Source organism: Macaca mulatta, chromosome 1, assembly GCF_049350105.2.
Source record: "Macaca mulatta isolate MMU2019108-1 chromosome 1, T2T-MMU8v2.0, whole genome shotgun sequence".
Taxonomy (NCBI): domain Eukaryota; kingdom Metazoa; phylum Chordata; class Mammalia; order Primates; family Cercopithecidae; genus Macaca; species Macaca mulatta.
In genome coordinates, this window is record NC_133406.1 from 81,159,686 (window position 1) to 81,175,708 (window position 16,023).

General features: G+C 42.3%; 1 protein-coding gene across 10 annotated transcripts in view; it reads right to left on the reverse strand.

The window, feature by feature from the left end:
* SUSD4 (sushi domain containing 4) overlaps positions 1-16,023 on the reverse strand; it is a 148,168-nt gene that overhangs the window by 59,766 nt on the left and 72,379 nt on the right. For all 10 annotated transcript variants that reach the window (XM_077938503.1, XM_015115575.3, XM_077938483.1 and 7 more), the window contains one exon: positions 15,043-15,255. In XM_077938503.1, the coding sequence (XP_077794629.1) occupies positions 15,043-15,255 (213 nt within the window). The remainder of the gene's footprint in view (positions 1-15,042; positions 15,256-16,023) is intronic.

Here is a 16,023-nt window from a genome sequence, read left to right on the forward strand (position 1 = left end):
CATGGTGGATAAGCTTTTTGATGTGTTGCTGAATCCGGTTTGCCAGTATTTTATTGAGGATTTTTGCATCGATGTTCATCAGGGATATTGGTCTAAAATTCTCTTTTTTTGTTGTGTCTCTGCCAGGCTTTGGTATCAGGATGATGTTGGCCTCATAAAATGAGTTAGGGAGGATTCCCTCTTTTTCTATTGATTGGAATAGTTTCAGAAGGAATGGTACCAACTCCTCCTTGTACCTCTGGTAGAATTCAGCTGTGAATCCATCTGGTCCTGGACTTTTTTTGGTTGGTAGGCTATTAATTAATGCCTCAATTTCAGAGCCTGCTATTGGTCTATTCAGGGATTCAACTTCTTCCTGGTTTAGTCTTGGAAGAGTGTAAGTGTCCAGGAAATTATCCATTTCTTCTAGATTTTCCAGTTTATTTGCGTAGAGGTGTTTATAGTATTCTCTGATGGTAGTTTGTATTTCTGTGGGGTCGGTGGTGATATCCCCTTTATCATTATTAATTGCGTCGATTTGATTCTTCTCTCTTTTCTTCTTTATTAGTCTTGCTAGTGGTCTGTCAATTTTGTTGATCTTTTCAAAAAACCAACTCCTGGATTCATTGATTTTTTGGAGAGTTTTTTGTGTCTCTATCTCCTTCAGTTCTGCTCTGATCTTAGTTATTTCTTGCCTTCTGCTAGCTTTCGAATGTGTTTGCTCTTGCTTCTCTAGTTCTTTTAATTGTGATGTTAGAGTGTCAATTTTAGATCTTTCCTGCTTTCTCTTGTGGGCATTTAGTGCTATAAATTTCCCTCTACACACTGCTTTAAATGTGTCCCAGAGATTCTGGTATGTTGTATCTTTGTTCTCATTGGTTTCAAAGAACATCTTTATTTCTGCCTTCATTTCGTTATGTACCCAGTAGTCATTCAGGAGCAGGTTGTTCAGTTTCCATGTAGTTGAGCGGTTTTGATTGAGTTTCTTAGTCCTGAGTTCTAGTTTGATTGCACTGTGGTCTGAGAGACAGTTTGTTATAATTTCTGTTCTTGTACATTTGCTGAGGAGTGCTTTACTTCCAATTACGTGGTCGATTTTGGAGTAAGTACGATGTGGTGCTGAGAAGAATGTATATTCTGTTGATTTGGGGTGGAGAGTTCTATAGATGTCTATTAGGTCTGCTTGCTGCAGAGATGAGTTCAATTCCTGGATATCCTTGTTAACTTTCTGTCTCGTTGATCTGTCTAATGTTGACAGTGGAGTGTTGAAGTCTCCCATTATTATTGTATTGGAGTCTAAGTCTCTTTGTAAGTCTCTAAGGACTTGCTTTATGAATCTGGGTGCTCCTGTATTGGGTGCATATATATTTAGGATAGTTAGCTCTTCCTGTTGAATTGATCCCTTTACCATTATGTAATGGCCTCCTTTGTCTCTTTTGATCTTTGATGGTTTAAAGTCTGTTTTATCAGAGACTAGTATTGCAACCCCCGCTTTTTTTTGTTCTCCATTTGCTTGGTAAATCTTCCTCCATCCCTTTATTTTGAGCCTATGTATGTCTCTGCATGTGAGATGGGTCTCCTGAATACAGCAGACTGATGGGTCTTGACTCTTTATCCAGTTTGCCAGTCTGTGTCTTTTAATTGGAGCATTTAGTCCATTTACATTTAAGGTTAAGATTGTTATGTGTGAACTTGATCCTGCCATTATGATATTAACTGGTTATTTTGCTTGTTAGTTGATGCAGTTTCTTCCTAGCCTCGATGGTCTTTACATTTTGGCATGTTTTTGCAATGGCTGGTACCGGTTGTTCCTTTCCATGTTTAGTGCTTCCTTCAGGGTCTCTTGTAATGCAGGCCTAGTGGTGACAAAATCTCTAAGCATTTGCTTATCTGTAAAGGATTTTATTTCTCTTTCACTTATGAAACTTAGTTTGGCTGGATATGAAATTCTGGGTTTAAAATTCTTTTCTTTAAGAATGTTGAATATTGGCCCCCACTCTCTTCTGGCTTGGAGAGTTTCTGCCGAGAGATCTGCTGTTAGTCTGATGGGCTTCCCTTTGTGGGTAACCCGACATTTCTCTCTGGCTGCCCTTAACATTTTTTCCTTCATTTCAACTTTGGTGAATCTGGCAATTATGTGTCTTGGAGTTGCTCTTCTCGAGGAGTATCTTTGTGGCGTTCTCTGTATTTCCTGGATTTGAATGTTGGCCTGCCCTACTAGGTTGGGGAAGTTCTCCTGGATGATATCCTGGAGAGTGTTTTCCAACTTGGTTCCATTTTCCCCCTCACTTTCAGGCACCCCAATCAGACGTAGATTTGGTCTTTTTACATAATCCCATACTTCTTGCAGGCTTTGTTCATTTCTTTTTCTTCTTTTTTCTTTTGGTTTCTCTTCTCGCTTCATTTCATTCATTTGATCCTCAATCGCAGATACTCTTTCTTCCAGTTGATCGAGTCGGTTACTGAAGCTTGTGCATTTGTCACGTATTTCTCGTGTCATGGTTTTCATCTCTTTCATTTCGTTTATGGCCTTCTCTGCATTAATTACTCTAGCCATCAATTCTTCCACTTTTTTTTCAAGATTTTTAGTTTCTTTGCGCTGGGTACGTAATTCCTCCTTTAGCTCTGAGAAATTTGATGGACTGAAGCCTTCTTCTCTCATCTCGTCAAAGTCATTCTCCATCCAGCTTTGATCCGTTGCTGGCAATGAGCTGCACTCCTTTGCCGGGGGAGATGCGCTCTTATTTTTTGAATTTCCAGCTTTTCTGCCCTGCTTTTTCCCCATCTTTGTGGTTTTATCTGCCTCTGGTCTTTGATGATGGTGATGTACTGATGGGGTTTTGGTGTAGGTGTCCTTCCTGTTTGATAGTTTTCCTTCTAACAGTCAGGACCCTCAGCTGTAGGTCTGTTGGAGATTGCTTGAGGTCCACTCCAGACCCTGTTTGCCTGGGTATCAGCAGCAGACGCTGCAGAAGATAGAATATTGCTGAACAGCGAGTGTACCTGTCTGATTCTTGCTTTGGAAGCTTCCTCTCAGGGGTGTACTCCTCCCTGTGAGGTGTGGGGTGTCAGACTGCCCCTAGTGGGGGATGTCTCCCAGTTAGGCTACTCAGGGGTCAGGGACCCACTTGAGCAGGGAGTCTGTCCCTTCTCAGATCTCAACCTCCGTGTTGGGAGATCCACTGCTCTCTTCAAAGCTGTCAGACAGAGTCGTTTGCGTCTGCTGAGGTTTCGGCTGTGTTTGTTATTGTTTACTGTGCCCTGTCCTCAGAGGTGGAGTCTACAGAGACAGGCAGGTTTCCTTGAGCTGCTGTGAGCTCCACCCAGTTTGAGCTTCCCAGCAGCTTTGTTTACCTACTTAAGCCTCAGCAATGGCGGGCGCCCCTCCCCCAGCCTCGCTGCTGCCTTGCCGGTAGATCACAGACTGCTGTGCTAGCAATGAGGGAGGCTCCGTGGGTGTGGGACCCTCCCGGCCAGGTGTGGGATATGATCTCCTGGTGTGCCTGTTCGCTTAAAGCGCAGTATTGGGGTGGGAGTTACCCGATTTTCCAGGTGTTGTGTGTCTCAGTTCCCTTGGCTAGGAAAAGGGATTCCCTTCCCCCTTGCGCTTCCCAGGTGAGGCAATGCCTCGCCCTGCTTCAGCTCTCGCTGGTCGGGCTGCAGCAGCTGACCAGCACCGATTGTCCGGCACTCCCCAGTGAGATGAACCCAGTACCTCAGTTGAAAATGCAGAAATCACCGGTCTTCTGTGTCGCTTGCACTGGGAGTTGGAGACTGGAGCTGTTCCTATTCGGCCATCTTGCTCCGCGCCCCCCCCTATAATTTCATGTATATAAACTCAAAAATAAGGCAAAAGCACATTAAACTTAAAACAGTATCATGTTTAGAAACACATCCTTCTGGGCTAGGTAATTATCATAGGAAGTGATTCTTGCTACTCTCTCCCTCTGAGAGGGAGAAGAGGCAGTGATCCAGTGGGGGCTTCTGGGGTACTAGCAATGTCCTATGTCTTCATCTGAATAATAGTGACAGTGGTGTTGCTTTGTGACAGTTCATTGGACTGTTCAGTGCTGTGTACACTTCTATATGTGTTTTATTTCATACATTTTTTAAAAGTTAAAACAACAATAAAATTTATCGAGAAAGAAGAACAAGGACATCACTGCCTATGCAGCTGTCTTTCCACCTCATCTGGAGCCTCTGGGCCTGGCAAGTAGAGAGTGCTTAACAGAATTTTGGGGAATGAACGACTAAACATATTGGGGGTGGTGCTGAAATTCTCAAAAGCATAAAACCTCAAATATTTGCCAGAAAATTTTCAGAAGACAATTTGACCTCTGAATGTAGGTTATGTAGGTTGTTGGAGAAACTGGGTTTGATTCAGAGTTTTGTCCTAGAAGGCAAATCTAACCTGATTTCTTGCTTTTCTCTTAATAAATCCAATTTTAATTATTTTATCTTTAAAGAAACTTTAAGGTCACTTTCCACCTTCTGGAAAGTTCAACAACAAGGAAGTGACAGAAAGCACTTGGAGGCCTGAGGCGAACTCACAAGAAAAATAAAAGAAGGCATGTCAAATGCCCTTCTCATGGGCTGATGACTTCCAGAGGTTCTACCCCATGTCTTCATGCTCTGCTCATAGAGTGCACGTGGTAAGCATCTCAAGGAATCCTCTGAGGCTCGACAACATGAGAATCACCTGGAAATGCCTGGTAAATTCTGATTCTTTGTTGCATACAAGCATCTGAGCTTGGGACCTGGAAATGTGCCTTTTTTTATGGCTCCCCACCCCTCCCCCAGCAATTACCATGAAGTCAAACATTGAGAACCACCATGTGATGGGATATGCAAAGTCAGTCTGGGTGACCGAATAGACTGAAGAATAGCAATCAAAACTCAAAGGCTGGCTCGGAATTTAACAAGCCCTGGCCCATCTCTTAGCAGCTGTCTCCAACAAATGTAATAAAGAACAGAATCTAATCCGAGCAAGCTGGGACACCAAGGCACACCGAGGCCTCACACTCTTGCAGACCCAGCATGGGGTTCCATGGAGATCTGAATCAGTAAATAGGACTCACAAGATGCTGCCTGGAAGCCTCGGTCGGCCCCCAAACTGCTCAAAGACTGGTATGAGAGAAGATGAATTTCATCTGCAGTGGGTTTGGAAGGACCCCAGTGGGGGTAGGTCTGCATTTTTCATAACTAGCCAACATAATTCTGGATAGTTTCAGTTGCAAGCTTGTGAAAAACTGCTTTCTGGGGAAATCCCCCGTCAGTTTGGTGTTCAAGGTTGCTAACAGTCACTGCATGACCTTCCTACAGGATCTGACAAGGATCTGTGTATGTGCTGATGATGTTGTTGTTCTCCATTTGCCTGACAATTCTGGGATTCCGAGCAACTCCTTACCTCCACAGCCCTTGTACAGAAAGGGTGAGGTCTCAGCACTCATGTATGCAAGACTGCCTGAGGCAGCTGGTTCGGGAGTAACACTGCCAAGATTTGGACATTCCTTCTGTACTTATTGGGGGCTTGGTTGCACAGGCTTGAGAACCCTTGTCTGTGGCGGTCCACCTGTCATCTTGCAACCATGATAACTGTTCATTTCTGTCACTTATATTTGTGGGATCTGTCTTGACCTGACTTGATATTATTTCCTATGGATTTTTTTTCCCTTTCAAGTCTGGCCACATTTAAGTTAAATAAATCTTTTAGAAAACAAAAACTAAACTCACACGGAAGTCACAAGGGAGTGAGTACAGGAGAGCAGTGGCTTCTGTTAACAGCAGCATAAATAAGAAATGACAGTGGTCCTGGGGACAAGTAGAAGCATCCCTCTGCTCCTTCCCTTCTTAGGAGGTGGAAAATGAGGACAGAATATCTTGGGGGAAGACATGCAAATACTTGCCCTTGTGGGCATAGGCTGTCGTTTCTGATAATTCACATCTAAGGCAACAAGAAAGAAATTTTAGATGATAGAGAATGCACATGAGAAAAAAAAATTCCAAATAAAATATTTTTAAAGCATCTACCTGTTTTGATGAAGCCTCTGGAGCTGGAAGACAGCTCACTTAATATATGAGTAACTGCAAAACATGAGTATGACCACCCCACTTTTGAAAAATGTCTGCACCCCCACAGTTTCAATGAATAAAGGCGTTATCTGCCAATTTTACTGCCAGCTTTAGCTTATGAGTCGAGCTGAATCTTTTAATTAAAAATTTATAATGTAATAATAATACTTAAACTCATATTGCACCTTTTTTCCCAGGAAGCTCAAATAAACTTCTTAACATCAAATTATTCATCTTTTATAGCAATCCTGGTCAGGTCTATGGGAGCCAAAATATTTTAGCGAGTACTTAAAAAATAATGCTTGATGAATGAATGATATTTTTTTTCCTTTTTGCACTCTGCAAGAAACCGAGACAAAGAAGGGTTAAGCGTGGAAACAGTGCAAACTGGAGCTGTGCCAGGAACAGCTCCTCCTCCGTGCTCTATGCCACCATTAGCCACAATCAGGTAACCAGGGAGCCTGGGACAAAAAGCACAGGTGGAAGGGATCCCTGGTTGCACACTGAAATTACCTTGGATCCCTTGAAAAGAGATCCCTGGTTGTGCCCAGGCACAGGTTGAAATACCTATGCCTGGGCTCCCACTACCCAGAACGACTAAAATAGAGTCACTTGAAGTGGATCTCAGGCACTTTTATTTTTAAAGGTTCTGCAAGTGATCCTGACAGGCAGCCTGGGTTGCAGACCACCAGGATATAGAAAGAGCACTGGACAAGGACTCAAGACACTGGTCCAGTTCCCAGCTTTCCTGCTGTGTGACTTCTATAAGTCACTAAAGCTCTTATAGGCTTCAGTGTCTCCATCTGAAAAATGACAACACTGACATTTCTGATTCTAAGAATTAATCATCTCTAAGGATCTTTGTTGAACACTAGAGAAAATTATGTTATTCTCCCTTCTTACAAAGCAGTATCAGACCATATCCCTGAATCAGTGAGTCTCAAACATTTTTATGTGTAAGAATCAGCTGGGAGTTTTTTTTTTTTTAAATGCAGATTCCTTGGCCCCACCCTTAGCATTCTAATGCAGGAGGTCTGAATATGTACTTTTCCTAAGTTCTGATGCAGGTAGTCCTTGGCACATACTTTAAGAACCAGTCCCCTTCATGAACAGATTCTTACCAAGTGTGTTGGTAACGAGATCCCTCCCTAATGGGGTATGGGCCTGGGGCCATTATAATGTGTCATCTGCCTTCCCTCCCTTCCCCTCACCTGGGAAAAATCATGTTTGGTCAGGTGAGATGACCATACTGGAAAGAAAACTCAAATTTGAATCCCAACTCTGTCACTACCAAGGAGACTATGGGCAATTCACCCTCTCAGAGCCTTCACTTTCTCATCTGTAAAATAAGGTTGTAGAACCTACTTTGCAGGGTTGCTGTAGTAATTAAAGATGATGATGTATATAGAGCATAAGCATGTTTATCGCAGCACTATTCACAATAGCCAAGATATGGAATCAACCTACGTATTCAACAGTAGATGAATGGATAAAGAAAATGTGGTACATAAATGCCATGGAATACTATTCATCCATAAAAAAGGATAAAATTTTGTCATTCACGGCAACATGGATGGAACTGGGGGACATTATTTTAAGGCTTATTTTAATAAGCCAGGAATAGAAAGTTAAACACTGCATGTTCTCACTCATATGTGGAAGCTAATACAGATTGATCTCATAGAAGTAAAAAATAGAAAAGAGGATATTAGAGGCTGGGAAAGATAGGGGAAAGGGTGGGAGAGATTTCTTAAAGAATATAAAGTCACAGCCAGATTGGGGGAATAAGTTCTAGAGTTCTATACCTCTGTAGAATAACTATGGTCAACAATAACATATTACATAGTTTCAAATCACAAGAAGGAAGATATTGAATGTTCCCAACACAAGGAAATAATAAATATTCGTGATGATGGACATGTGAATTGCCCTGATCTGACCATTACACGTATATGTATTAAAACATCACTATGTATGCCATAAATATGTATAATTATATGTCAATTTAAAAAATAAAATTAAAAATAAAACATAGGTACCCAATCCGTATGACAGACATCTCCTTAAAACACTGCAGTCTCGTTGGGGAAAGGAAAACAAGGGCAACATGCAGACTAGGAAGAGGGATACATGCTGGGGTGGGCAGGAACACCAAGGGAGGCTTTGCCTTCAGTGACTGGGGATGGGACCAGGTTCTGGACAGATGTCTACGGATGTTCCTCCCTCTCCTTCAACTGCTGCCTCTCTGAATCCCTGTCCATCTTTGTCAGCATCCCCAAAATACATGACTTTGGACAGGCAACTCAATTAACAATGCCTCATAGAGAACTCAGATTCAACTGTACTGACAATGTTAATTGTGGCCAAAGCAATGATAAGGTATGCACTAAGCCAATCAGAAATGTGGAAGGAAAGAGTACCCATTTGCTTTCCTTGTATGTAAATGATTAACAATGGAACCCAAATGTCAGCAAAAGCAGTAAAAGGCCAGAAAACATGGTTCACATACACCATGAAATACTATGCAGCCATAAAAAAGAACAAGATCATGTTCTTTGCTGCAGTATGGATGGGGCTGGAGGCCATTATCCCAAGCAAACTAACACAGGAACAGAAAAACAAATACCTCATGTTCTCACTTACAAGTGAGAGCTAAACAATAACATGTGGACACAAAGTGGGGAATAACACACACCAGGAATTACTTGAGGGTGAAGAGTGGGACAGAGGAGAGGATCAAAAACTACCTATGGGGTACTAGGCTTGTTATGTAACAAAATAATCTGTACACCAAACCTCCAAGACACACAGTTTATCTATATAACAAACCTGCACAGGTATCCTTGAACCTAAAATAAAAGTTAAAAACAAAAAGTCTGAAGAAAAAAATCAGCTGAAGGAACTCAGTGTGAATATCCATGGGCAAAGGCCCACCTGGGAGAAGATGGGACTACAGGTATACACCACCATGCCCGGCTAATTTTTTCTATTTTCAGTAGAGACAGGGTTTCACCATGTTGGCCAGGCTGGTCTAGAACTTCTGGCTTCAAGTTGATCCACCTGCCTTGGCCTCCCAAAGTGCTGGGATTATAGGCATGAGCCACTGCAGCTGGCCTGAGAAATGCAAATCTTAACCGGACCACCTATCTAAAGGTTGTGGGGAGCATCAGGCAAAGACAGAGGCAATGGGCTCCAACACACTCATGGCCAAGTGACTAAAGAAGACAGGCAAGGAAAATGGAGCTGCCATCGGGCCTCCCTTTCATGGATGGGAATTGCCTGCTTGGATATGCAGGTAATAAATAATAACATTGAGCAAGTGCCTGGGGCTGGCCATCATATGTAGACTGTCTCAAGCGTGTCATTTGTGCCTACATCTCCCTTTCAGATCAAGGAACCTCTCCCTAGGGAAGCACTGCAAGGTTGGATGAGCTTGTTCTTTGCGTTGTTAGGTGAATCTCACGAAGACGAGCCATGTTTCCCTCCACTCCATGGCCACATCTTGAAGCCTTGCTCTTCTGGTTGTGTAGGTTGGATCCAGGATTTCGAGCCAGAGCCTGTGGCTACATTGGTGGGTGTCTGCTCTCAAAACAAGGAAAACCATCCCAGGGATGGGCTTGACTTACAGAGTGTTTGTTTGTTTTTATTTTGAGGCAGAGTCTTGTTCTGTAGCTCAGGCTGGAGTACAGAGGCACAATATTGGTTCACTGCAACCTCTGCCTCCTGGATTCAAGCAATTATCATGCCTTGGCCTCTCAGAGTAGCTGGGATCATGGGCATGAGCCACCATACCTGGCTAATTTTTGTATTTTTAGTAAAGATGAGGTTTCGCCATGCTGGCCAGGCTGGTCTCGAACTCCTGGCCTCCAGTGATCCGCCCGCCTCAGCCTGTCAAAGAGCTGGGATTACAGGCGTGAGCCACTGTACCCAGCCCAGAGGTAGCTTTTGAAGGTACATTAAATGTGCAGTTTCAACAATCCTTCTATTTGACCCCCCTGTTCCTCTCCCACTCAAAGGAATTGACTGGCCAACTACAGAGGAGGAATTTCCTGAGAAAGTCTTCTGCTTAGGCAGTTCATTTTAAAAGCAACTGCTGCTCTGTGGAGGCCCCATAAGTTCTCTTAAGGACCTTATGCTGGGATTAAGAAGAGCCCTCCAGCGGTTTTAAGGTATTCTGGGAACCTATTTGTTTAAGACTCTCACTTAAACAAGCTCTCTGACAGACCTATGGGACTCCAGCTTCATGAAAATACTTTATTCGCTTAATATGGATTTATCTGAAGTTTACTTAAAACCAAGTGACCAATGCAACCAGTGACTATTCTCAAAGCTGCTCAAGGAAAATGGTTAGATAAAAAGAGAAAGGGTCTTCTTCCACCTTACAGAGAAAAGCTCTATTAAAAAGTCCTTCAACATTAAAATCTCATTTCATAAAAATTGAAGTCTGCAGCAGGCTCCAGTTTAGTCTCCAAAAGCACACTCCCCCTGCAAAGAGGAAACTCAAAGAAGAAAAGAGAGTTGTCTTTCTGTACAAGGAACATATTGTCTATACCCAAAGGTGTTCAAGGAACACCCTGAATCTACCCAGGTGCTGAAGCCCTGCTAGAGGGATTTGGTTTTAAAAACGTCATAACCGCCTGATATGGTTTGGCTCTGTGTACTCACCCAAATTTCATCTAGAATTGTAATCCCCATGTGTTGAGGGAGGGACCTGGTGGGAGGTGATGGGATCAAGGGAGCGGTTTCCCCCATGCTGTTCTCATAGTAGTGAGGGAGTGTTCATGAGATCTGATGGTGTTAAAAGTGGGGGTTTTCCCTGTGTGCTCTCTCTCTCCTGCCACCATGTAAGACATACTTTGCTTCCCCTTTGCCTTCTGCCATGAGTGTAAGTTTCCTGAGGCCTCCCCAGCCATGAAGAACTGTGAGTCAATTAAACCTCTTTTCTTGATAAATTACCCAGTCTCAGGTAGTATCTTTATAGCAGTGTGAAAATGGACTAATACACCACCCTTCCCAGGAACTGAATCCTAAGGGAGGAGGAATTTGGGTGCTGTACAACATAATCTCAGAGCCTACATAAGACTCTCACCCGAACCAGGAGCTGAGTGCAATCAGTTACTTGGTTCTCTATTTAAGAAACAAAACCAAAAACTCCTATCTAGCCAGTATAGCCAATGCCATAAGGGCTGAGATGAACTCCGTAGCCCAAAAGATGGTTAAGTAAGGAAATACTTTCATCAATGATGACAACGGATTTTGGCAAGACATAGGTTGATTCTTCTCTGCTTTCTCTCATATAGTAGTTGTTCACAATATAAATGAATCCTGAATTGATTCCATTTTAGTCTCTTTAAGATGTTTACTTTTTAAACGTGCTAATTATTTATGATGTACAAACCGAAGTTCATCACCACACAAAGTCTGACTGCTACTCCTTGCAGCAAGGGCTTCAGTGAGGATGCAGCATTTTTTATCTCCTGAGGATGTATGTGTTGAGTAAGTGCTTGTAAAGTGAATTCAGGAAAGGCAATCTTGCTTCACCTCTGTCTTTTCTTATGAAATGTAGGAAAGGGGTATATTTACTCCGGAAAAGTATCCCCAAGTAGACATAATTGAGTTGGTTTTGGAAAGGAAGCGGCCCAAATGGTGGCCAGCACCCTGGCCTTTAGTCACTGTACTTACTAGATCAGCAGCCCTGCGCCCACAGGGTGTATTTTCAGTCCTTTGCCAATTCTAGCGTCTCCTCTCCACCATATATGTCACCTCCTCTGTTCCCTGGGCCATAGACATTTTCAACCATGCTTGGGGTCATGCAGGCTCCAGTCTTGCAGAAGCAGCTTGAAGAAGCACAGCCATCTCTCAGGTTGGAGACTTTGGGGGCCATAAAGTGAATTCATTCAGTTCTGTAAATTCAGACCTTGTATAAATTGAGTTCACTTGGAAGAAGCAATTTGAATTGGAAGAAGGGGGCCATGTGAAAAAGGGGGAATGGCTGTACATGTAGCAGGATGAGGTGGGAATAAAAGAGAGGGATCTGTGCGCACCCAAGAGAACAGTTGCCCAATACCACCTTGCTTCTGTAGAGCACTTTACTGTCATAAAGCATTTTAATGGATATGAACTTAGTTTTTAAAAAATCTGCATCTCAGACAGGACTGACCCATGGCATGAAAGGAGTACAGGTAACAGTGACAAGCCTGGGGGCTGCAAAAGGTCTTTCCCTAAATTGTCATTTAACTCTGGGAAGGCTCTTACCTTATTTGAGACTCAGTTTCTCTATAGGTCAAATAAAAACTAAATTGGAATGAGGGCTTGAATTATATGATTTCTCTGAGTTCCTTCAACTTCAAACCTGGATGATGTCATTTGTTGTAACAAGGTGCTCTTGTGTAACAGATTAGAGTGGGGCTGTTGTGACATAAAGAAGCTTAGACTCAGCCTTGTAGAGGAAAAACAATGCTGGTTTGGGATTAATTCTAACCAGATTGCTTACTCATCAACTGTGTGACCTTAACAAAGTGAGTGAGCCTCTCTGAGCCTCAGTTTCCTAATCAGGAAACAATAAGACTCATTTGTGGAACTGTTGTGCATGTTAAATGAAATAGTGAATCTGAAAGCACTTTTAAACTTTAATGACCTATAACAATGTGATAAATTATTATTGTTACTATTATTACCACCATTTCAGAAATTCATTAGCCTTCTAAGAATTACTTGGCAAGGATAACAAATGAATTCAGCAGCCCTTACTATTTGCCCAGAATAAATCCTGAGCAGGGAGCATGGCTATTTACAAAGCAGTAAAAAGACATTCTGAAAGTTTAGCTTTTTCACTGCTATGTGACATCAGTGGTATAGACTTCTAGGTCTCCCTCCAGCCCCCTATAAACCACACAGAATAAAGAAAGCCTAGAGTGTTAACAATCATGACTCTCTCTACCATCAGGGCAACACAAACAATCTCTTTATACAGATCTTTCAAAGACCAACAAAATTACCATTCAGATTAAAAATAAATAGATCACTGTACTTAGAAAGGCAATATCTGCTCTTCCAAACTTCCAAAAATGATTGGAGCACATCATGACTGGAATCCAAGGACCTGAACTGTCCTTTGGACACACGTGGTCTTATTTGCGGTTGCCTAATAAAAAAGCTAACTCCCTGCTGCCATGCCTATGTAGAAGACCCTCCCTGCACATCTGGGGCTGAGTGTTAAGAACTGTAAATGAATTCCATTAGATAAGTAGAGAAAAAAAGAAAAAAGAATGATACATGCAGACCAGTACAATAGAAGCCCCCTACTCTAAGGTGATTTCTCATTCCCTTCCTTGGAATGACTACATGGTACCTAGTTATGTATAGGGTTGGAAAGAAGCTTAACAGAAGGCCTTCATCTCTGGGCAATATTTAAGAAGCCTATTTTGGTTTTCTCTGTTCTCTGATGTTCCTAAACTTGACTGTTTTTAAAGCACTGGGTAACGTAGGCCAGAGGTTTTGGCAGGGAAATCTATATATATATGAACCAAGTAAACTTTAAATAGAATCTCAGGGAAACCACAGCTTGCACAGGCTGCATGAAAGAGGAAAAAATGAACTTATTTTTAAAAACCTTAACTCTTTATTATATTTATTATGGCTTTTTCTTATACCTTGAAAATAAAAGCAAAGATAGCAAGTACTTTAAGGGCAAGACACCATCTTATCCCTCCTTTACAATTTCCAGAAGGAGGAGCAAAATAGGCACTTATAAAATGCTTATCATGGCTGGGTGCCATGGCTCATGCCTGTAATCCCAGCACTTTGGGAAGCGAGGCAGGTGGATTGCATGAGCTCAGGAGTTTGAGACTAACCTGGGCAACATGGTGAAACCTCATCTCTACAAAAAATACAAAAATTAGCTGGGCATAGTGGCGCATGCCTGTAGTTCCAACTACTTGGGAGACTGAGGTGGGAGGATCACTTGAGCCCGGTGGAGGTTGCAGTGAGCCCAGATTGTGCCACTGCACTCTAGCTTGGATGACAGAGGGAGATAGGCTCAAAAAAAAAAAAAAAAAAAAGAGCTTATTAAATTATTTAAAAAGTTAAAAGTTTCATAAAGGAAATATACACTAAATCATGACAATAGTTTCCATATTATTATAAAAACTCCATTCCAAAATAAAATCAGTGTTAAAAGAAACTGAAACTAATTTCTAATGAACTCAATGAAATATAAGTTCTGTGCTTCATGGAAATTTGAGACCAGAATTAATTATTGATTCAAGCCTATTCCAACTTCAGCCCTGCTGGTCTTCTGAGATTTTTCATCAACAATCTGACATTCTAATTAGTTAAACTCCATGCATTTTTAAAAAGTTTGAATGTATCCACATAAAGCAAAAACAAAAAAAAGTATATAAAGTTGTTTCAACCAACAGATGTGGGGTAATTGCCAGAAGTAAATGAATATCTTGTCACTACCAATTCATTTAGGGATAATTGCTAGAAATAAATGTCTACCTTGTCAATCTGTCACTGCTTGTCACAGTTCTTTCTTTTCCTAAATGAATCACATCTAACACAGAACTGATAAGTAGTAATTGATTTAATCCTCTGAGAAACACACATCTTCTGTATGACTAAATACGGTTTTTGCACAGTATATTTACTGCACATTTTATTGAGTAACATGAAAATGAGTGCTGAGTTGGCAGCCTAATAATAAATACCCCTAATGTTATCTGAGTTGCTCTCTTGCATTGACAAAAATGGTGATAAATTAGATTGTAACTGAGATAGAGGAAAAAAGAGTATTACTTCTAATGCAGAGATAAATTAACCCTCTATCTCAGCCCTCATTACACACTCCTGCTTTCTGGTCAGCATGCAGATGCAGCCCTGCATTAGAGAGAATAGCCCAGGGTATTGAGCTGTCACACAGCCCGGCACCCCTGTGGCCGTGCAACTTGAGCCAGGTAAGCGGCTTCCATGGAGAGGTAGGCACTTTACCTTCTTGCACACAGATGGACTTATCACTTGGGATCCAGCCTAGGGTTCCATTAAAATACTTCATACACAGTCTCTTTGTAGCGCCTTTCAGCTTGAATCCGTCTTGGCAGTGAAATCGCGTTACAGAGCCTTCAAAGAAAACCCCTCCACTGGGGGTCCTGAAGCCATTCTCGGGAACGCCAGGGTCAGCACACGCTTGAAGGTCATCGAACCCTACATCAACAAAGAGAAGAAAAGGTGCCTGTGAATATGTTCTCCCAATGCCAAGGGCCTTCCTACATAAATGGCAGACCCTGCATGATATTATACGCCTTGGACACTCCAGTTACCCCACCAACAAAGCCAAGGCCGTTTTAGTACACATTCCACTCTGCTGTTAGCTCTTTGCTCAGAAAAGCACTGAGTAGAGTTTTCTGTTCAATGGCCAAGTTAGCCTTTCAAGGAAGTTACAGTAGGAGGGAGAAGGAAACAGACAAAAAGGATTTCACATGACAAGTGCCATAAAAGATGTACAAAATGCTGAAGAGAGTCGAGGAGGGAAAAGTGGGTGGGAGAGATTCAAGGAGATGGCATCTGAGCCTAGCCTTGAGGAAGGGGTGAAATTTCAAGACAGAACTCTATGCAGGGAGGCATGGGTGGTTTTCTAATGGTGGAAATGGCATGAACAATGAATGGTTGGGGACTGGAAGATGGCAGGGTGTGTTTAGGGAGCAACAAGTGGAATGTAGTTATAACCCAGGGTATATGGTAGGGGTGGCTGGGAATGCCCTTCCTCTTTCTCTTACCCCTACTCCTATCTGCCAGGGGAATACTCACTCCTCAAGACCTATTCAAGTTTCTCCTCCACCCGGCTGCCTTTATTAATTCCACTCTCCGCCTGCCTCATCCCTACTTTGTTCCACTGCTGTAGCGTGAACACAGCTCTGTGCTGAATTACCTGCAGAACAGCTGCCTCTCATCCCAGGCTGTAAGTCCTCCAAG